General features: G+C 37.8%; 2 protein-coding genes across 3 annotated transcripts in view; both read left to right on the forward strand.

The window, feature by feature from the left end:
* The first annotated feature begins 4,479 nt into the window (after positions 1–4,479).
* On the forward strand, positions 4,480–14,695 carry LOC140135821 (uncharacterized). 2 transcript variants are annotated; one of them, XM_072157444.1, is made up of 6 exons: positions 4,480–4,565; positions 9,923–10,886; positions 11,108–11,395; positions 12,971–13,072; positions 13,709–13,918; positions 14,268–14,695. In XM_072157444.1, the coding sequence occupies exons 2-6, from the start codon at positions 9,944–9,946 to the stop codon at positions 14,570–14,572; spliced, it is 1,848 nt and encodes a 615-aa protein (XP_072013545.1). In that variant the 5' UTR covers positions 4,480–4,565; positions 9,923–9,943; the 3' UTR covers positions 14,573–14,695. The 2 variants fall into 2 exon arrangements, with proteins under 2 accessions (XP_072013545.1, XP_072013546.1); XM_072157445.1 differs by having other exon boundaries at positions 12,974–13,072.
* Positions 14,696–20,649: 5,954 nt separating this feature from the next.
* LOC140135822 (NPC intracellular cholesterol transporter 1-like) overlaps positions 20,650–22,980 on the forward strand; it is a 49,310-nt gene continuing 46,979 nt past the window's right edge. The window contains exon 1 of the mRNA XM_072157447.1: positions 20,650–20,823. The gene's annotated coding sequence lies outside the window, so the exon portion shown is untranslated. The remainder of the gene's footprint in view (positions 20,824–22,980) is intronic.

Raw genomic sequence — 22,980 nt, forward strand, 5'->3', positions numbered from 1 at the left:
TGGACATCTGTGCAGGCAATTGTGTCCACCAGGCAAGCCCGTACGCACGGTGGGGGTGCGTCCCCCTAATTTTGGAAAAATATACCAAAAGTCCCAAAATTTCAGAATTTGAGAGCGCAGCAAGCAAAAAAAATATAAGGATTTTTACTTTTTACAAAAAAGGTCCAAATTTTAGGAAGAAAGTCCACTTTTCACAAAATCGCACCCCCCATTGAAAAAAGTCCACTTTTTCAAAATCAGCACCCCAAACGTAATCCTAACCAGGTTGCAAATGGGTGTCACAGAATTAATCCCAATACTATAATTTTCATAAATGAACAGTGTCCTAAAAAGTAAAATATTGTAAATTAACTCTGTTAAAGCTGTTGGACTGAATTGACCTCAGTGCAATATTGTATAAAAATAAAAATGCCCTACAAATAAATGCCTTGTAAGTTGTATTACTAAACTGTAGTCATTGTGTTTCATTAAAATGTACATTTCATTTGCAAGCAGTCAGATTTACTGCTGACTACAATGAAGTCAAAGGGTAAAGGAATAACATGATATGGGGAAATGAGTAAATGATCCTATTTTGATATAAAATTGGATTGGTTTGAGCCGAATACACAAATTTATTGGTCTTTTTAAAATATTGGATGAGACATCTAGTCTAATATTTTAAAACTTGGCAAATCCAGTAAATTTTGTATTGGGTGAAAAAACATACAATTTTATTATTATGTTTTCAGAATCTGTGGTCAAATGTGGTTTTAGAGTATCCTAAAGGTGCCAAATGTGTGCCAAAAATTGCTTGCACTTCCCGTTTGAGCTCCTTTTGACCTGCCAAAATTTGTTTGCCTCTTTTGGGTTGCCCCAAAAAATTATTGTGCCCCCCCCCTAACGTATAATTCATAAATCTGTCAAAGAAACAAGGGTGGACCTTGAACCTAGCTTAACCACAGGCCCGTAGGCTTAGCCTAGCCCTCCCAAAGTGCAAATGCCAAAAACGTCGCATAGGCCTATATTTTACCCAAACAGTCCATTTGCACCGCAGGCCTAGCCTAGCCCTCCCAAATTGCAAATGCCAAAAACGTTGCATAGGCCTATATTTTACCCAAACAGTCCATTTGCACCACACGCGCGTAGGCCTAGCCTAACCCTCCCAAAGTGCAAATTTCAGAAACGTTGCAACGCCTATATTTTACCCAAACAGTCCATTTGCACCACACGCCCGTAGGCCTAGCCTAACCCTCCCAAAGTGCAAATGCCAAAAACGTCGCATAGGACTATATTTTACCCAAACAGTCCATTTGCACCACACGCCCGTAGGCCTAGCCTAACCCTCCCAAAGTGCAAATGCCAAAAAACGTCGCATAGGCCTATATTTACCCACACAGTTGATTTGCGAGGTAAAAAATAGGTTTCTTTGTGCCTTTTTGGTCAAAAAGGTCAAAATTTTGAACAAAAAGTCCACCTTTTCAAAATTCTCCCCCGGTCAACTTTTTCAAAATCACCAAAAAAAAAAAAAAAAAATGTCCTGGTTATGAGTCTGCTTAACCATTTACAAATTTGAAGAAGTCGGGAGAGAGCAGTGGCTTCATTTTCTTTTTTACTAGATATTACCGGGTAGTGGATGGGGGGTTGAATTAATTTCTTCTTAAGTGTGAATCCAGCACCTACCTGGGGGGGGGGGGGTAATTGTATGGCCCATCCCACTGGGTTTTACGTCTAGAGTGAGAGAGAAAGAAGACAAAAAAAAACAGCAAATGGGGCCTTCCCGTGGTCACAACTATTTCTGTTTAAAAGGATCAGAATATTTTCCTGACAGCAAATTTAGTAGTATTATTTCATATATATTTTTGACAAAGACAAACATACTATGAGGGGTAATAGGCCTATAGCCTATAAACAGTTGACCTAATATTCTCACTTTTAGGGTAGGCCTACATTTGTATAGTCAAAGTGACATGAACAAATCAAAAATACAGGCCTACTAATATTAACCCCTCCCGGTGCCGTTTACTTGAAAGTTGTAGGCCCTATACTATTATTAGGCTATAGCGGCCGTGAAAACAGTTAGCCCTAAGCCTACCTTGAATAGCCCAGTAGGCCTATAGACCAACCTACGTGGTCGTATCTTAGTAAAAAGTAAATTTATGAAATTCATACAACCTACTCCAACTCATACACGTCGCGTCGGGGGCTAAAATCGAGTTTTCAACGTACTTTTACGTGCGTCAGAGAGGCCGTTTATATTTGGTGCTGTGCGCCCGTAATGTACGAAAACAACATGCTTCGCCGTTCCGCAATTTTGTTTACGCGGCTGCAGACGACGGCGATATTTTGTCGGATATTAAATCTGCCACAGGTCGTATAGCGTGTTTTTGCGCATTCCCCTTCACACACAAGTTAAGTACTGTATAAAACTACATTTTGATGAACAAATTAGTGATGGACGTGTTAACCGACAACTTATTACAAGGATTTTCCTGTGTTTTTGGCGTCACTCACTGCCGAAAACGGCCGATTTTGGCATAGTAAATCGCGCATTTTACCAAAACGCCATTGAATTCCTTCAATCTAATTCTTGAAATATCATCATTCAAATGTCCCTTACACAATAATTTCACTGAATTTCAGAGAATTATCTAGTAATTGAAGCATTCGATGCATTATTGAAGAGGTCACTTTCACTTGAATTTGCCGCCATTTCTGGCGAGTATGTCACGTGACAAAATCGTAAGGTCACGGGTCAAACGGCAACTGGCTTCCCGACTGTTTATGCCAGTGTTTATGCAACCCATTTATTTATGATTGGAATCAGTTTGGGTATTATAGGCCTACCGACCAGAATCCAGGTATAGGCCTAGTCAGTACCTGTACCCCGGCCGCAGTGGCGTAGGCCTAGGGTAGGTGCAGGTAATATGGGACAGCAGGTAATATGGGACACCTGTTTTCATTTAAACAAAAAGTAGCTTAGAGAAGGTAAACACTTTAAGTTGATTTGTTAAGTGTTTAGAGACATCAATTGTGCTTCTAGAAATGCAGTTTTGGAGTCTGTGTATCAAACTCTTGGAAATCAATGCCAAAAAGAGTGAAATTGCCCAAAAAATTATGTCGTTTTTTTGGCCTGATATAAAATCAATGACGTCACATTTTATGATTGTGTATCCAAAACTCTGGTACTGAGGGGCATTTCTCATTTTTATGATCTTTAGGTGATGGGTTAAGCTTATCAGCAGGTAAAATTCCACTGACAAGTGGCACTTTCCTTTTATAAATGATTATTTTCTCTGATTTTCAACTGAATGGGTGCAGGTAATATGGGACACATAGGAAATAGTGTGCATTGTCAATGCGAAAAGCAAAACTATTTAGAAAATTGAATTTTCTTGTAGAAATTTGCATTTAACATTCAAAATCATGTAACAAAAATGTTTTTAGAACAAAAGAGTGATTTTCTGAACTTTTTGATTTTCACCATAGAGATAACACAGTGTCCCATATTACCTGCACATGCAGGTAATATGGGACACTTGACGATGACGTCATTTTGACGTCATAGCGTCCAAACAAACATAAAAACAAGGTAACATTGCCTGTTTTATTAATCTTAAAGGACAGGTTGTTCATCATAACAATCTCTTGTGGGCATATCTTCTTTAGTTTTTATGCAAATAAGCTAAACGTCCTTAATGGTCCCATATTACCTGCAGGTACCCTAGATTTCTTTTTGACATGGGAGGGGGGGGGGGTGGAAATTTGTCTTGAGACTTGAAGTAGGCATAATTATTATATAGGGCCTGGTGAATTCAGCACTTTTGACGTCAAAAGAAGTTCATGGTACAAATGCGCGCGAAGCGCACGAACAATGTTGGCATAACTGGTGAAATATGGTAAAAGTGGAATAAAAGCGGAATAAGGTTAAAATGAACAAATTAGGCCCCTATGAGGTTAATTTCGTCAGAAACCCACATACAGCTAGGCGTCAACATTGCGGGTGGGGGTGGTTGTAGGTCTATGGACCATCCCCCTAGCAATATTTTTTTTATCCCCCCCCCCATCCCCCGGGATCTATACCTATGGCGGGCAGTTAATATAAGCCTATACCTCTGATATTCATACACAATTTGAATATCATGAAAAAATTTGAATATCCATAAAAAACAATATTCGTTAAGATGTGAATATAGCCTAGGCCTACAAAATGTGCACGTGAATATCATACTGACAAAATTGGAATATTCATATAAAGTTTGAATAGGGCTATTCATATAAATTGAATTAAATATTCATAAAAAAGTAATATTTAAAATGTGAATATTCACATAAATTTGAATATTATACAAATTTTGAATATTCATACAAAATTTGAACATTTAAATGAAAGTTTCATCTCGTGAAGATGGCGCTTTTTAACTCTGTGCCATATTGGGTGCCACACTCTGATGCCATACGGATGTTGCAGCCTTGGTTGTAGCAGTAAGCAGTTAGTTTCAGGAGCTAAGAGTTATGAACGCCAAACTCTATTTTAAAAATCAAAGTCACTTGATTTTTTGATAGGTTTAGGCCTACAATAAAAGGTAAGTTTTTCATTATAATTTGGAAATATATAGCTGAAAAGAGGTTCTTGGTGAAGAGATATAGATTAATGCTAATTTTGAGTGATAATAATTGTGTTTTCCTCGGCATGGTGAGTATACAATTTAGTTTAATACTAGACTTACAGATTTGCATGGTAAATCTATATAATAGTCAAAATAAGCTATACGGAAGTCCTGGACGGAAGTAGATGTGGTAGGCCTACAATGCTTGAAATCATCCTTTTCAAGTTCACCATTTCGCTTCCGCGTGTGTTGGCACTTCCTATGTAAAATGCAAGTATGCATGCTTTTGAAAAGAAACAAACTTGGTAATAATATTCATCTGGCCAAATATTCGTCCCCGTTTGACAATTTTAGTCATTTGGGGACATTTTACTCTTTACCGTCCCCACTTTATCCTCAAAATATTCTGGGGGAGGGACTGACAATTTGGATTGTCATATTATATTTTTATGGTTCAATTTTTCTATCAGGCGAGGATGTCACAGTTTCTATGCCATCACTTGCCAAATTAGAATTTAAACGTTAGGCCTATAGCGTGATATTATTTGTGGACACCCTGTATAAGGAAGGAGCCATTCAATATTTACGCCAGTGGGGAGTGGGAGTTTGGATAAAAAAACTGACAAAAATTTCGCCCCTCCTCGTGTCTGCTCAAAATGTTCGTATTTCCCTAAGTTTCCCCCTTTTTCTCCATAAAAAACTTAACATTTTCCCCTCATGCTTCAAGTAAAACATTCAGATTCCCCCTCAAGCCCCAGGCCCGTAACCAAGGGGGGGGGGGGGTGGCCGCCCCATCCCCAAATGCCCCAAAAGTCCCTTTTTGACCCCCCAAAAGGGTTTTTTATGCTTTTTGGTCAAAAAGTTCCAAATTTTGGAAAAAAGTCCACCTTCAAAATCAGCCCCAAATAAATCCTGGTTATGGGCCTGCAAGACCCCCAACAAATTCAGATCCCCCTTAAAACTCCACCCCCTTTCTCACTAGGAATGCGCGTTGTCATTCATCAGCTGAAATCATTTTTACGATCTGCGCAAGCTAATTATGCATTTTCAACATTTCCAAGTTAAGTTAATTCCATTTTTGTCAGTTTTTGTTTTCAATACACAGACTGGAAGTTCAATACACAAATAATCTTCTTACAATGTGGGATAGGCTTTTACGACGGGAATTCATAACAATTTGTGGGTTTTTAGCCTTCGCCGTCGGACAAGTTTAGAACTGTCAAGCTTTCGTCAGGAGTAGCTAAACTTACCTACGAATGAGACATCAGTGTAGGCCGCCCCTTGTCTACTGATGGCTCTGAAAAGAGCCGTTCACTGAAGACTGCCCCTTGTCAACAGAGAACAAGCATACTTCGCCTATCTGCTAATTTTAAAGGTTTGGTGGCTCTGAAAAGAGCCGTTGCCTATACAGAAAACAAGCAGACCTCGCCTCTCATTTGCTAAATTTAAAGGTTTGCTGGCCCTAAAAGAGCCGTTTACTGAAGTCTGCCCCTTGTCAACAGATAACAAGCAGATCTCGCCTGCTAAATTTAAAGGTTTGGTGGCTCTGAAAAGAGCCGTTCACTGAAGACTGCCTTTCAACACAAGACAAGCAGACCTCGCCTATTTGCTAAATTTAAAGGTTTGTTGGCGATTATGTTCTCAATATCATTTGTTCTACAGGCCTACCTATTGTATTTTCTAATGTTCATTCTTATAATTTTTTAGCGAACACTTTATATACCTAGTTCATATTTATCAACACCAAAACGCGTGAAAAATGCGAAGATGTAAACCATAATGGTAGCGCGAATATACCACAGAATTAAAACATGTCTTTAATTCTGTGGACAGTGGAAGTGACACAAATCTGCCATATTTTCTATAATTGAAACGCACTTTGTAAAAAAAAACACCAAAAAACTACAACAACAATGTACACATTTGCCAGTTTACAGACATGTGTGCTACATCATGAATTGCATGGTCTGGGTGCATAGCCTTATGGTAATACAGGATATGCAATATGAGAAAAGCACTGCAGGAGGAAGTGGCTACACACGTTAGCGCTTCCTTTTCTCCAAAAACATACCAGCTGTGGGCCTATGCCGTTAGAAACCAATAGACAGTTTTAATTTATGGTGTTAAGGGTTAAAGTTATTGAGCTAAACACACACACACACACCCACCCACAAAACAATAATATGATGATTTTTTAATTGTGTTTAATATAATAGCTTTTGATTTCGTTCGTTATCCCCCCGGGGGGGGGGGCACTCCAACTTTGGAGGTGACGCGTATGTAGGGCTGTTAAGACCCCCTTTTTCAGCATCGCTGTCACCCAAAGACCCCATATTTTTTTACGAACACATGCTCTGTCACCCGAAGACCCCTTATTTTTCCATTTGATCTGTCACCCAAAGACCCTTACAAGTTCAATTTGAACAGCAACTTTCATTTATCACTGATTTTGTTACTTATGTTGAAAAAACATAGAAATTTGAAGCCATTTAGAACTAGAAATTCGATTTTCAAGGTTTCTGCAGAACTTTTTCGGCTCTCACCCAAAGATCCATTTAAAAAAAGGTCATGTTCTCACCCAATGACCCCATATTTTTTACATTTTGCTCTCACCGAATGCCAAAAATCATGCTCTCACCCAATGACCCCCATATTTTTTACATTTTGCTCTCACCGAATGCCCCTGGGTGCGAAAGTGCCAGCCCTACACCTATATCCATTTCAAATTGAAGTGCCCCCCGGGCGTTATCCACATAAACCGTCTGCCAATTTTAACGTAACAACCATGACAACGTAATTTCTAGTTAGCTAACAGATACAGTGTGTCCTGTAAAGCCGGGTCTCAACAAGTTGTGATATTTTAAAATGATATTTCACCAATCATACCAAATAATATACATCTGACATTTTTAGCTACACGAAAATTTTGACCCCTCTTCAAAATCGGAATATTTTTACATTTTTGAACCCCGCAGAGCCAAAACGTTGACCTTTTGAAAATAACTAAAGAACGGTACACCCTATAGATTTTCTGAATCATTATGACATGACTATAACACTCAAAAAATTAACTCCTCATGCACAAATGAGGATAATCTATTCAAATTTGACAAGTATGACCATTCAGAGGGAACATTTCTCCGAATTAACAGATTTCTCTTCAAAATGAATCCGATTTTCTCATCAAAATGACAAGAAACTCGCGCGTGCCATTATCTTGACTAAAGCCGATTTCTATTATCCTTATATTCATACTTTATTTTTCGCTCACCTGGATGGAACGTAATCGCTATAGAGGCCTTGCATTCTTTTATCGATTGGCTCCAAACAAAGGATTTGAACCGGTGTCCTTCACCGTAGTTATGGCGGAGTGCAGTCCATTCAATCAAATGTTGTCATCAACCTATTCGATCGTAGTGCAGGGTTATATGAGCGAGACGAACTGTCACGGTAGATTGCAATCATGCTTTTGTTGAATGCATTTGAGTAGTCCGCCATATTTACGGGATGATACGTCACATGCAAGGCCTCTATAATAGGTCGACTAGCGTCTTCAGCAGATGGTAATGTTGTGATGATAATTATCTTGTCTACAATTGGGATAGTAAAAAACAAAAAGGTATAAAAGGACTATCCCGATAATCGGGATAGTCCTTTTATACCTTTTTGTTTTTGACTATCCAATTACAATTTGTAGGAAGGATATCATTACATCATTAGTCTATCATTACCATTTGGTGAAGACGTTAGTCGACCTTATAGTGAAAACGTTCCGGGTGAACGAAAAAAAACCAGTGTATTGAAGTTAAACTCTACAATTATTTTATTTGCTACTATAATAGTCTGTGTTACAGACTGGGATACTAATTACTACCACAGAGAACCTATTCTTGAGAGGGCACTCTATTCACGTGGTTTCTTTTCCAACGCTAAAATATCACGAATTTTGGTGGTTTGCAAGTGAAAAGTGTCCGCACTATCGATTGATTACGTAACTGTTATGAATAATTTATTAGGTTTTTCAATGCAATCGCCTCGACCCATTAAGGCCTACATATTATCTGTATTATCAAAGTACTTGGAATAGCAATACGGTGAGTTCACTGAACTACGCCCTAATACTGATGGAGTTTTAATGGCGTTTAATGGCGTTAATCCTCTCCATACACAGATGAACAAATACAATAGATGAAGGTCAGCACGTATGACCTCCTGCGTGACATGTTATATGAGATGTATAAAAACCTGAATATCATAAAGATCAGTATTCGTTTGTGCATATGGACTGCACATATACGATGCTAAATATTACTCATTATATATTATGACAAATATTGGTATTATGACAATACGGTATATACATTACATTGTATATAAAACGAATAATAGATCCTACTATCATGGCGTCAGGTCAATGGTTCATCATATCCCGTATGTTTCGTAAAATTCATTCATATTTGAGACAACTTGCTGTGCCAATTTTATAGGTGCACAGGTGGCTCCGTGTTTTTTTTAATTTTCATTTCTTTTTAATGAAAGAATTAAGGTTTTCCACTGCACGGGGGCCACAAGGGTGATACTAATTTAATGCTATATTTATAAATTGAATACGTGTTCCCGATTGGCTCTATAGCGATTTCACAGAAAAGGTATTTCTAGTACAATGCAGCGTCGGACTCTAGCTGAGAGCGTAGTAGCCTAAGTCATGGACTCCAAGAAAGGCTCTCCATACACAAATGAACAAACACAAGGAGGTAGTCTCCTCCGTGGCCAGCTTGATTTCGATGGAGCGAAACCAAATTGGCTGCGGAGGAGACGGGTCATTTTGCCATGCAAATTATTCAGTGTCAGGGCTCTGTTAGTACTCGCGAGCTACCTAATTGTATAGGAGAATGTATAGTAATAGAGGTTAGACTGGGAAACTGATTACTACTCGCGAGCTACCTAATTGTATAGGAGAATGTATAGTAATAGAGGTTATCCACGTCACTCATGTGTGACTTCTAACAAAAGGCGCTGGTTCCCGTAGTATTCCTCATTCAACCAATTCAACGCACGGCTCGGCGGGCTATTTTGAAACAGTCATGGTTGCATATGCACTGCATATTATACAGGTACTTCTTTTGAAAATCCTAAACAAGGTATAGCAGTCGCTGATAGGATATGCAGCTTATAAAACACGGATAACCTCTATTGTTCGAGCTTCGCCCTCGTACCTTCGCCAGTTCGAACCCCCTCGTTCGGTGCGGGCCCCTGCGAGCGTCTTTACAGCCTTACAAGAACAGTGTATTTTGGTTAATTAATATTTATATTTGATTTATATCTTGGTGCAGGTAAGGAGCTACGGAAACCGAATGATGGCCGTATCAAAACAAAAAAGGTCTTTGCAGGAGCTGATACCAGATATCAATGAATCCATCAAGTATCTGAAAACATGTAAGGATTATTCTACTGAGAAGGCATTTAGACACATTTCTCGGATTAATACAGTACCTGAAGCAAGCCCCTGTGATGATTTGGAGGCATTGGCCAAATATTTTGGTAGCTCAGACATTGGTTCATTATTCCCCAAAATGTGGAAAGCGCTGTCGATTTACCTGGATAAGGGTAAATGGGAGTCCCAAGGCTTCAGGAACTTGGAAGAAATGTTGCTAGGGTTTGGGAATATAGCAAATGACAGCCCAGAACTTGGTGTCGCATTGGGAAAATGTGGCGGCATATCTCTATTATTTGTTGCTTTAAAACAGATGAAAAGCAAAAAAGAAGCACATTATATGATGAGATTGATTTTGACACTGCTCATTAACGCAATCCGTTTGTGCCCCTCGAACCTCTCGTTTTATAGAAAGAGCAATGCTGTACATATCTTGAAAGGATTCCTTGAGCTTGACACCATATGGCAAGTTTTTTCACTATTAATTTTGGCGTATGTCGCGACTGATTCGGAGAAAAAAGAACTAGCATCAACAGAGATAGGAGTCAAAGTCCTGATCAAAATCTTAAAGGAAGCTGTTGGCTCGAACAAAGAAGGTGTATTCTCTGGCTTGGATGATCATTATGCATCTAGTACCGGCACAGGTTTTTCTGCGTGTGAAGTACTAGATGCCATCAATAAACTAGCCATTAATGATGACGTCAAAGGCGTTATTGCCGATGAAGAAGCAATTCCCTTTATCATCAGAATGTTACAGGATGAATTCTCTCCAGAGGAACAGAAAGTCGCGGCTAACGCTCTTTGGAACTTGGCATTTATTGACTCACTACGACAGTCCGACCTTTTGCAAGGCACTGTTCAAAGTAAGTTAGAAACAATTATTTACCAGGGTAAGGTATTAGCCCGGGTTTTGATTAGTAACGGAGAAAATGGATCAACACAAATTAATTAAAAAATTAATAAATTGCTAATAATAATACTAATACTAATACTAACACTATAATAATAATGATAATAATAATTGTAATAATAATAATAACAATCATTGATTGAGGAACTATTTTTTGACAAAACTTTCGTACAGCATTGAAGAAATTAACGAAATCGAGTAACAAAGAACTGAGAGGGTCCTGTGTATCAGCTCTTTTTGTTTTTCAAGGTAGCGTCAGCATCGATCCCAATTCCTCGCCATCGAGGAACACACCGCCGCCGCCATACCAAGAAGCAATTTCTGATCCAGACCCATCCAGCGTCCGACGATCTGCTCAGATCATGATAAGCTACCAATGGGATTCCCAAGATCGCGTCATACGGATTAGAGATCGACTGGTGACAGCTGGATACAAAGTTTGGATGGATTTGACAAACATGCGTAAGTTTGCGAAGATAAAAACTATACAATGCATTCTCGAGTTTACAATGACATCGTGTGACTACATTCCGAGTTTGTCGCGCAGATACACCGAGCTATATCGATGTAGACCACGATGTTTTTGCATACAGACTGTAACAAACATTATACAATTGCAATTTCGCTTTTTAGAAAAAACTAAAAGAGATCATGGCAACAATGTTACACGCAGTGGAATTAGTAATATCTTGGCTAACAAGAAAACTTTACTTGGTTTCTTTACTAGTTTGGCTCAGTTAACTAAATGGTCTAGAAAACGAGCTGGGCCACTTTGACATTTCCGCGCATATCAAGCTTGCATTGCGTAAAATCGACTTTTTAGGAAAAAAGAGGGACCATGGTGTAAATGTTATAGGCAGTAGAATCAGTTATATCTTGGCTAACAGAAAAACTTTACTTGGTGTCTTTCATAGTTCAGGTTCAAACGCTATGCCCGATTGTACTTTAATATCCCCCGAGTTGGGCTACTTTTTGCCAATTTCGCACATTAAGTTTGACCGTGTAAAATGACCTCTCATGCTTATCGTCAAAGATCTCACAACAAAAGCAAAGGTTTTCATGCTTTCTTTCACTTAATTGACATAATTAGTAAATAGATAATAATTTTATGATGTTTATTTCACAATCATAAATTAAAATACCACCTCACATGCCCCCTTGTTTAAGAGCCAGATGGTTCAAGATTCTATTCCATTCAATCACCTTTGCTACACAAAGACACGAAAGTGGCCCAAGCTGTTTTAGGACTTTACACAATTGGCCATATCTTCGCTTTTAGACGACCAACTTTATTGAAACAAAGCTTATGTAGTAGCTTGAAAAATGACCTTGACGACCAAGTAAATTTTAATGTACAATCAATAAGTGATATGTTGGCCTAATACTATTTTCTAAACTGTATAAATTGTTTTTCAACCTGGACAGCAAGTTTACATTGCCACACCACGAGAATAATACCCGAGGGGAGGGGGTAGGAGTACTTGGATTGCTTTTCGACGGAGATGTTTGGCTCGAGCTTCCATACCCTTAACCCATTTCTAAGAGTAATTTGATCAAAAATACAGACCTATATCTAACGATTTACCGGTAATCATAATAGGGATTAAAATTCAAGGTTTGGTGTGTTAAGGCGTGGGTGCATTTCGAATATATAGTTGTAGTATCGATTTTCGCGAAATAAGTGGCGTTATTTGAGATTTGATTATAATTGATTTTATTGTGTAGTCACAAAACTTTGTATCATCATCAGTGTCAGTGATCATTACATTTAGTCCGCACGGTATACTCGTGCGATACACTCTTTTCAAGCATGCTTTCCAATGATGTGCAGTGACAGTAGGGCCTACAAGATATGGCGTCATTTTTATTTCTGAATGCGAATGTATCGTCTTTTGTGACACACACTGTATATCTTATACCTCCAAGTCAGCCCAAAAGGTTTAGGTTTTTTAAATGGATATTTTGAACAGAACAAATTATTTTATTTCCGCTAAACTTGGACATGGACAGGTATTAACATTATTATCTTAATCGCAGAAGGAGACATTCTTGATGGCATGGCAGAAGCAGTGCAGACATCAGATGTGGTTCTTATGTGCATGACGGAGAGGTACAAGGATAGCAAGAACTGTAGATCAGGTGAGGAATATTGAGGTCTTCTCGTTTTTTCTAAATTAGCTTAATTACCCAGAATTTTGTCAAGTTTGGGTACAGCGAGTGGGCGCAGCGGTTTTTCCCTCACCTTGCACCACTGAGATCCCGGGTTCAAGCCCCGGCCGCGTGCCCAAGGACTGTATGTGCACTTGGTTTATGCCGGTTCCATGCTCGCTCTCGCAGGTTTTCTCCGGGATCTCCGGTATAGCTTCCGGTTTCCTCCTGCTTTCAAAAATCGGTGATAAGTTTTTTGGCTATCAAAACCTCCTTTACCCAATGGAATTTGGGGGAGCTGCACAGATAATTGGTGGATGTTACAATCTAAGTGCGGATAGCAAGGTTTGCGCCAGGTTCGGCTGCAACTGGCCTAGTTGGTGCGATCTGATTGTGATGATTCACCATGGCAGCAAAATTACAGCACTTTGAATCCTCCAAGATCTGGAAAAAAAGTGCTATATAAATCCGAAATATATTTGATTTGATTTTTTACAGACATGAAAGCTGGAAACACAAATGCATTGTCAATCCGCATTATTAGAAGAATATTGACTTTTACTTAGCATGCTTAGCATGCTTAGTAACATTATCATGATTATCTTGTCTTTTGTATTTCAATTTCAGAAGCAAGGTATGCCTACAAATTGGATAAGAAAGTCATCCCTTTAATGTTTCAAAAGGACTACAAACCGGACGGATGGTTGGGACTTCTACAAGGTATGGACCTTTACTATGCGTTTGATTCTGACGATCAGATCAGCAAGAACATGGGGCAACTTCTGAAAGCCATTGCAGGAGATTACCCGAAAGCAACTACTGGAGACGAAATCGAAGGTAAGAACGGTGTGATTTGACTGTCGGTTCCGCCCGGTTGCTATTGTGCTAAACAATGGTAACCGGATAGAACTGTGCGGAACTGGCGGTCAACCGCCGGTCGAGTTTTGATTTCATCTCTAAGAGTCACGATGTAAATTAATTGACCTATTGTGGTGCAATATTTTAAACTGCAACAGAACAAAATGCAATTGCATTTTAATTTGTAAGGGAAAAATAAAAAAAAAGCACAATGGATTATAATGTCCAACATTGATGTTTGATAGACTAACAAAAACACGTAAATGTTCGTGTTCCTTTCAATGCTCTTGCTCAAAAGTTATAGTTCCTACAATCATTTTGTTCATAGGACCAATTAAGCTATCGAGACCAGAATTACCCATTGACTCTCCAAACGCAGCATCGATCAAACCAGGAGATACAACTGCCGGAGCCTGGAGTAGAGAAGAAGTACAAAGATGGCTCAAGGATAAAGAGCTTACCGAACTGTGTGAGAAGTTCAAGCGATTTGACGGAAGGCATCTGCAGAGAATGTACGCCAAATGCTGTAAAGACGATGAGAAGTTTGAAGAAGAACTGCTGGCAAAGTATAACTTGGATCCCGTTTTATGTACTGAATTTATTGTAACACTGCAAGATGCATTCAAAGATTAATGCAATGACAAGTTACATTGCATTTAAGGTGGTACTACACCCCTGGCTAATTTTGTGCCTATTTTTGCATTTTTCTCAAAAATTATAGCGCATTGGTGACAAGTTAAGATATGTATATTATAGGGGCAAAAAATGTACATTATATCGCTTAAATATAAATTGATATCAGAAGGACATTTCTCACAATTTGATGTGTCTGTTGTGCTCTCGAGTATCAAAAAAATACTGTGCAAACGTTGCTGTCCGATCCCTTAACTGATACAGAATTTGAAAACCAAGAAATAAAAGGCTATAACATGATAACCATGACAACATGACTCCAAACATTGGAATCAGATACCATCATGGCAATGTTATAAATAATAAACAGAACCTTTTCTCTTTCCTACCTACTTGTAGGAGTATATAGGCCTAATAGTGATAATTGGTATTTTGAAAGGCGTCTTATCGTGGGGATTAGTGACGTCATTTTTTGTTTGTTGCACATTTTTCGAAGTGCATGTTAACACCCCCAAAGTTTCATTTATGGATTTTCAGATTCTGAGTACAAAAACCCTATTTTTAAATGATCTAGATACATGTTGCGAGCAGGAAAATTTGCATATTAAAGCGTTTCCCGGGGCGTTTCCTTACTGTTTTCATAAGTCTTTTTTAGAGCGTTTTATTTAAAAGGCGCCAAAAATCGCTGCCCCCTCTCAGCTTGCCAAAATTGCTTGCCCCCCCCCCTTTCGGCTCGCCAAAACATTTCTAGCCCCCACCCCCCATTTTACCATCCCCTAGGGCTCATAATTATTGCACAGCCCCTTACTACACTGGAATTTTTATGATAAGAAAAGAGGTACCGCTAGAATGTACTTCATTTCTTAACATACCTGTATATAATGACCCACTTGTCTTGAATCACTGAAATTTCAGAGAGTTAAAGGAGTATTTCGTGATCCTAGCAGCCTCTTTTTATGATATTTTTCAGTAGATATCCATGAAAAAATCTTATTCCCAAAATTTCAGTTGATTACACTGCTCCATAGACAATATGTTGTGATTTCGTTCTGGTATACCAGAACGAAATTCAAATTTCACGATATTTTTGCGAAACGAATTAATTTGCAAGAAATATTTGGTATATAAACATTATGTAGCCAGAGGTTTCCAGTGGTATAAAAATCTCAACTGTTTTTTGAGAAAAGTGGGGGGATGAGGCTGTGGATCACGAAATGCCTGTTTAATTGGACTCCTTGCCCCTATAAAATACATGAACTTTTGTTAATATCAGTGTGTAGTTATTTTTTGAGAAACGTGCAAAATTGGTCACAAAATTTATCAGGGGGTGCACACAAAAAGGTTATAAAAGGTTGTCAGAAAACGTTTAAATGTCGGGTTATATAAAGGGTACATTAATGGTATAAAATGTTTTCATAACATTAAATAACATTAAATAACAATAATTACTGCACAGCAAACACAAATGTTTTACAGAAAACATTTAAATGTCGGGTTATATAAAGGGTATAAAAACGTTTTAATAACATTCCAAAAACATTTTTGAAAACTTGGTACAAATCATTCTAAACAGAATGTTATTTTGGGGTTTAAAAAATATTTTGCAAAAAATGTTTGCCCAAAATATTTACAATAACATTTTTAAAATGTTTTCACGACCTTTATAACCCGACATTTAAATGTTATTAAAACGTTTTGTAAAAAACATTTTGAGAACATTTCTGTGTTTGCTGGGTGCAAATATTATAACATAATGTTATTTAAGTGTTTACAAAATATTTGGCCAAGAATGTTTGCAAAAATAGTTTACAATGACATTTCGAAAACATTAAAAAAATATAGTTGTAGTGTGTTTTCATACAAAACGATTTCATGACCTTTATATAACCCGACATTTTAATGTTATTAAAATGTTTTTACCTAAACCAAAACCCAAAATATAACTTATTTAAAACTCTGTGGGTACTGGGTAGGGTAGAGCATGGGAGGTGGGTTAAGGTAATTTTGGGGTCATTCAGGGTCATCTGCGGTCAAATCACTATAGATTGTCGCAGGTTTATGAAATTTGGTGGGAACGAATACTGAAGCGAGACAAAAAATGTCAAGGTCATTTTGGGACCATCCAAGGTCAAATCGCCATAGATAGTTGTATGTTCATCAAATTTGGTGGGAATGATTACAGAACGAAGACAAGAAATGGCAAGGTCATTTTGGGATCATTACGACTATAAAGCATCAGAACGCCATCCTAAATAAATCAAAGTGGTTTTTGTATGTGGGTGTTGGGGGGGCAAGATTCACTCAACCCAAATAGTTTCTTGTGTTTTCATGGTACAGATCATGCTTTTTAGCTTGCTTTTATTATTGAAGACCGAAAAAAAAGACTACTCTTCATATGACGTCCTGTCAACCAGACCAAAAATCAAAGTGGTTTTTGTATGTGGGTGTTGGGGGGGCAAGATTCACTCAACCCAAATAGTTTCTTGTGTTTTCATGGTACAGATCATGCTTTTTAGCTTGCTTTTATTATTGAAGACCAAGAAAAAAGACTAGTCTTCATATGACGTCCTTTCAACCAGACCAAAAATGCTGTACTGCGCAGGTCAGCAACCAATCACGTCACGCCTTTGCCCTGACATCAGACGCAAACTAGTCTTTTTAATTTGGTCTTCAATTATATCAGCAGTCGCCATAGAGGGCATGATGAGTTGGTTTTAAAAGATGTTGTTGAGTTTGTAAGTTTGGAAAAAAGTAAAGGTTGAAAATTTGGATCGTGGCCTGTCCCTCTAAAGCCATAATGTGTGATTTGCATACAGAATAGATTCCTATTTTTAAAAATGTTAATTTTCAATGACATTATGATCACATTGGCGGATGATTGTCCTCTTAATTTCGAGCCAAACAAATAAGGCAAAACGAAGAAAATTGCTATTTCATTCAAGCGCCTACAATGCGTGTGTTAGCTTGCCGATCGTCTTATTATCACGAACAAACAAGACGTAAGACTATAGCAATATGTACACAGTTTATACATCACTGATTCAATGATTCATTAATGCACGCGATGTGTTTAGCCACCACTCAATCAGTGAACTTTGAAGAAACCGGGAAATCTCCAGTTTTATTACAAAAACTTAAATTTTACTGTAATTAAAGCTCTTCCAGGTTAGTCTAAAGTTCACATGCCGTACACCATTGGGTATTACAATCATGCAAAAAGTAGAAATTCAACAAATATTAAGGCCGTCGCTGTGGAGCAAATCACACATTATGGCTTTAAAGTGTGTCACACAATGTTCCCACCCATGTATTACTGTATTGAAGCTACAATTTTAACATGTATGTTTAAATTTGCAAATTTAATTTAATGCAAGTTATTTTTTAACTCGTCAAATGGTCTAACCGTAACTCGCCAATTGGTCTAACAGTAACTCGCCCAATGGTCTAACAGTAACTCGCCCATTGGTCTAACAGTAACTCGTCCAATGGTCTAACAGTAACTCGCCCAATGGTCTAACAGTAACTCGCCCATTGGTCTAACAGTACAGTAACTCGCCCATTGGTCTAACAGTAACTCGCCCAGTGGTCCAACAGTAACTCGCCCAATGGTCTAACAGTAACTCGCCCTTAACTTACCGCCACATAACTCGCCAACTAACCATTCCCCATGAAAACAGTACAGACACGCTTGGGCTAAGAAAAAAAAAAAAAAAAACATTCTTGTCTGAGTTTTCAAAAGAAAAATGGAGTAGGAACTTTTTCAGAGACCCCTCCTCCGAATACTATAGTAATAAACTGAAATGCATAATTTCATTAAATTTGCATTATATAATTTGGTAGGCCAATAACAATATCACTTTAGGCCTAATAAAGGTGGAGGAGGGAGATGATGAAGAAGAAACAGAGTAAGATTATATATGTTTTCTTTATATGTCCACTAAAACAAAAGAAATTGAAATAATAATCCACAAAAAACCAATTTGAAACAACACAAATCCTGTGAGGTACTACTTCTATAGTGGGGTGATAAGACCTTGCACAATTTCAAACATGCTCATCTATAGAACACATGTCTCTATTTGCAATGTTTGTAAGTTCTTGACCTTTTAATGTGTTAGGTGTAAAAACTAATAAAACTTGAGGTCAAATTGTGAGTTATGCTTGTTACATGCAGGTTATCAAACTATTTTGGGTTTATTTTTAGTGTTAATATTAATAGACACTTTGAGCACGGAGCGTCCTTGTGTATACAGAAAATTCATACTCCACAACTTGAGTTTGCATTTTAAGCAAGTACTGTTGTATGAGGCTATTGAACTATGCCAATAAAAATGAGGCTGATTTGCTTCCAAAGACTTGAAACAAGTCTAGCGCTTATCGAAGAAAACAAGTCTACACCATGACATTGGAAGTATACTAGCATAAAAATGCAGTGCAACTCCTCAATCTTGGGAGCTCTACATAATTTACTCATTTTGGCATTTTGGTATGTTGGTTTATGCAGGTTTATGCAGTTTTAACTAGCCTGGGGGCCAAAATTTAACTAGCTTGAGAGACCAAAATTTAACTAGCTTGAGAGACCAAACTTTAACTAGCTTGATGGACAAAAATTTAACTAGCCTGAGCAACAAAATTTTAACTAGCCTAAGGGACAAAATTTAACTAGCCTGAGGGACAAAATTTTAACTAGCCTAAGGGACAAAATTTAACTAGCCTGAGCGACAAAAATTTAACTACTGTAACTAGCCTGAGCGACAAAATTTTAACTAGCCTCAATGACAAAATTTTAACTAGCCTGAGAGACAAATATTTAACTAGCCTAAGGGACAAAATTTTAACTAGCCTGGGTGACCAACATTTAACTAGCCAAAATAGGACGCCCTCTATTGATTTTGAATTTAACTAGCCAAATGCTAACTAGCCAAATAGTTATCCCCACCTTAAACGAATGTGCAAAACTGATTTTGATGTACGAGTCATCCTGTCAATCATAATTATGATAAAAAAAGAAGGGGTGGCAAGAAGAATTATGTAATGAAAAAGGGCGGAAAATTATGGAAAACTAACGTAACTGTACCTTTTTGGTCGCCAGCAGCAGGACCACCACTCAACAAATTGGGTTGTGTAACACCGCTAATTCTGTAATATTTAATGGTTGAGAAATATATTTTAGATCCAACCCTCTTCCATAAAATGAAGCCATAATAAACCCTGTTGAAATCATCGTGACGATCAATAATTGATCTAACATATGTATTTAATTTGTTACCTTTTTTTAATTATTTCATTGAAATGAAAATGATCAGACAAATTCCTAGAAATGTAAACCCAAGATATTTGTAGTTATCACATTCAGAAATAGGCCAACATTCATTACTTAAATAAATACCACAACTTTTCCTTATCTACCCTTTTCCCAACCACTAACACTTTTGATTTTTCATGATTAAAATCAAGGAATTCGCAATGTTCAACATCTTTTGAAGGTCACGCATTGTCAGCCCTAAAGAACTACGCCACCCGCCCAGCATAAGCAGCCTAAGGGACGCACCATTAGACTTCAAGGGTGGGGTTAGGAAGTTTTGAAACAAAAAAAACTTTCCCCACTACATGAGCGAAAAAAACAATTTCCCCTGACCCCAACTTCCTAACCCCCCTTGAAGTCTAATGGTGCGTCCCTAATTGAATACCACAAATGCGGACCCCTACATCCGCGTTCCTGATTAATTTAGCGATTTTGGCGAATTCAATCATTTAATATAATGCCAAACAAAATTGGTCATAACACACAGCCCTGTTTCACGCCATTTTCAACATCAAAAGCTATCAAAGAAATCGGTGTAAATATCACCAAATTTAACATTTTCGTACATACTACATATAATTTTCCACAATTTAGCACGAATCCCTAGCTTCCAAGCAACCGCTTTAAAAGGCCATCCAGGTCGTGTCGAATGCTTTTCGGAAATCCAGAAAGGCTCCCGGGGAATGGCTAGGAAAGTAGTGAAAGGGAACTCCGGGAATAAAGTATTGCATGTATTGAGAGTGGTTTATTTTTAGTAACAAACAAGGCATGCTGTGCATTCATGCGATGTCTAAGGTCATATGCAGCATGGCGTGAGCATCGAAAGATATTGTATTCCGGTTATTTACCCATGTTCAGCTGAGGCTTCCATTCACCGGGTACACACACTACGGATAGTTCAGGATTTTGTGAAAGACCGGAGAAAATTCAACACATTTAGGAACAGGTAGGCAAGTTCCTATGTTCATTTTTACAACTTTCGGTGCATTACTTTTCGCCGTAGAAGTGATGTAATAATCGGATTAACTACCATAGCAATCTTTGAAAAGAGCGGTATTGTATTCAACCAATGATTTTGTACCAGGTGAGGAGTATACAAATGTAGCTATGAGTGTAACCTGCTTGTAGTGAATGAAGAGCGATATATTCAAACATTGAATTCATGATTCATCTATTGCTATGGTAATTAATTCTGTTACATCATTACTTTTAAGTTTAAAAATGTAGTTTACAAGGCCCCATGTCGCATGGGGAAAAAAATGGGAGATCACACAAAAACAGCCAGATTTCCTAAAATAACGACAAAATCTGTTAAAAGGGCATTTCGTGATCTACAGCCTCACCCTCATCCCCCCACTTTTCTCAAAAAAAGTTGAGATTTTTATACCACTGGAAACCTCTGGCTACATAATGTTTATGTACCAAAAATTTCTTGCAGATTTAAAATTCGTTTAGCAAAAATATCGTCAAATTTGAATTTCGTTCTGGTATACCAGAACGAAATTACAACAGTGGCCTATGGAGCAGTCAGCAGGGTAGTACACATAATCATGCATAACTCGCAAATGCAAAATCGGAATCCACTAAAAATTTGGGAATCAGCTTTCGTTCGTGGATATCTATTGAAAAATGTCATAAAAAGAGGATGCTAGGAGGCTGCTGAATTCTGCAAAATTGTGAAAAATGAGGAGAAACGCTGCTAAATATGTGTGATTTACCATTTTCCCCCATGTTACATGGGGCCTAAAAATTGAAATCCTACAAAAGAAGAACTGTTGGGCCTGAATGGGTGACTACATTTGATATCTACACTCCTGTGTGCAAGATTGACGTCATGACCTCCATCTAGAGGGTGTAAGGGGTGGTGCAATAATTATGTGTACCCCCGGGGGGGGTGAATTCTCAAAATGGTCTGCCAAAAATCGCTTGCCCCCCTTTGGCCGTGCCAAAAACCCTTTGCCCCCCCTTTCGACGTGCCAAAAAACCTTTGCCCCCCCTTTTGACGTGCCAAAAATCTTTGCCCCCCCTTACACATGCAAGATTTTGGGGAACCCGAATTTATAACCTTAAATTGTCTTAACATATAATGCGAGCGCAGCGAGCAGGAAATTTTGCATATTTGAACGTGTTCGTAACGTTTTCCTACGCCTTTTTAGGGCGTAATATAGAAACGGTGCCCAAAATAAAGCACGGTGAAGTTGGCTCGAGATTAGAGATTAGAGATTAGACATTCGTTATTACGTTGAATATTACACTTTTAAACTTTTTTCTGCATCGATCAAGGGTACTGGAGTCATTTGAGACCGTTTTGGGACTTTCAAAAATTTTGGCCCAAAAATTTCAAAATTTTTGAACTTTTTTTCGACCTAAAACCCACTTTTATGCATCGGTCAAGTGTTCTCGAGTATTTTTACACCATTTTTGTACATTCAAAAATTTGAATTATACACAAGAGTTGTTTTCAGGTAGAAATTTGGCCAAATAACGAAGATACAAAATTTTGAAATTTTTGGCCCAATTTTTTGAATGCTCCAAAATGGTGTCAAACGACTTAAGAAGACTTAAACTATACATAACAGTTGTTTTTAAGTCGAAACTTGGCCAGATAACGAAGATCCAAAATTTTGAGTATTTTGGCCAAAATTTTCGGATGTCTAAAAATGGTGTCAAAAATGTAGAAGACTTGAACTATACACAAGAGTTGTTTTAGGTAGAAATTTGGCCAAATAACGAAGATACAAAATTTTGAAATGTTTGGCCAAATTTTTTTAATGCTCCAAAATGGTGTCAAAAGACTTAAGAAGACTTAAACTATACATAGCAGTTGTTTTTAAGTCGAAATTTGGCCAGATAACGAAGATTTTGACTATTTTGGCCAAAATTTTCGGATGTCCAAAAATGGTGTCAAAAGACTTAAAAGACTTGAACTATAAATAAGAGTTGTTTTTAGGTCGAAATTTGGCCAAATAACGAATAACAAAATTTTGACATTTTTGGCCAAATTTTTCGGATGTCCAAAAATGGTGTCAAAAGATTGTAGAAGACTTAAACTATACATAAGAGTTTGATTTTAGGTCGAAATTTGGCCAAATAACGAAGATCC

This window comes from Amphiura filiformis, chromosome 16, assembly GCF_039555335.1.
Source record: "Amphiura filiformis chromosome 16, Afil_fr2py, whole genome shotgun sequence".
Classification (NCBI taxonomy): Eukaryota; Metazoa; Echinodermata; class Ophiuroidea; order Amphilepidida; family Amphiuridae; genus Amphiura; species Amphiura filiformis.

Coding starts and splice junctions, on each gene's coding strand:
- LOC140135821 (XM_072157444.1), top strand. CDS start 9,944: ATGATGGCCGTATCAAAACAAAAAAGGTCTTTGCAGGAGCTGATACCA. Junction 10,887..11,107: donor TTTGCAAGGCACTGTTCAAA/GTAAGTTAGAAA, acceptor ACTTTCGTACAG/CATTGAAGAAATTAACGAAA. Junction 13,073..13,708: donor TAGCAAGAACTGTAGATCAG/GTGAGGAATATT, acceptor TTTCAATTTCAG/AAGCAAGGTATGCCTACAAA.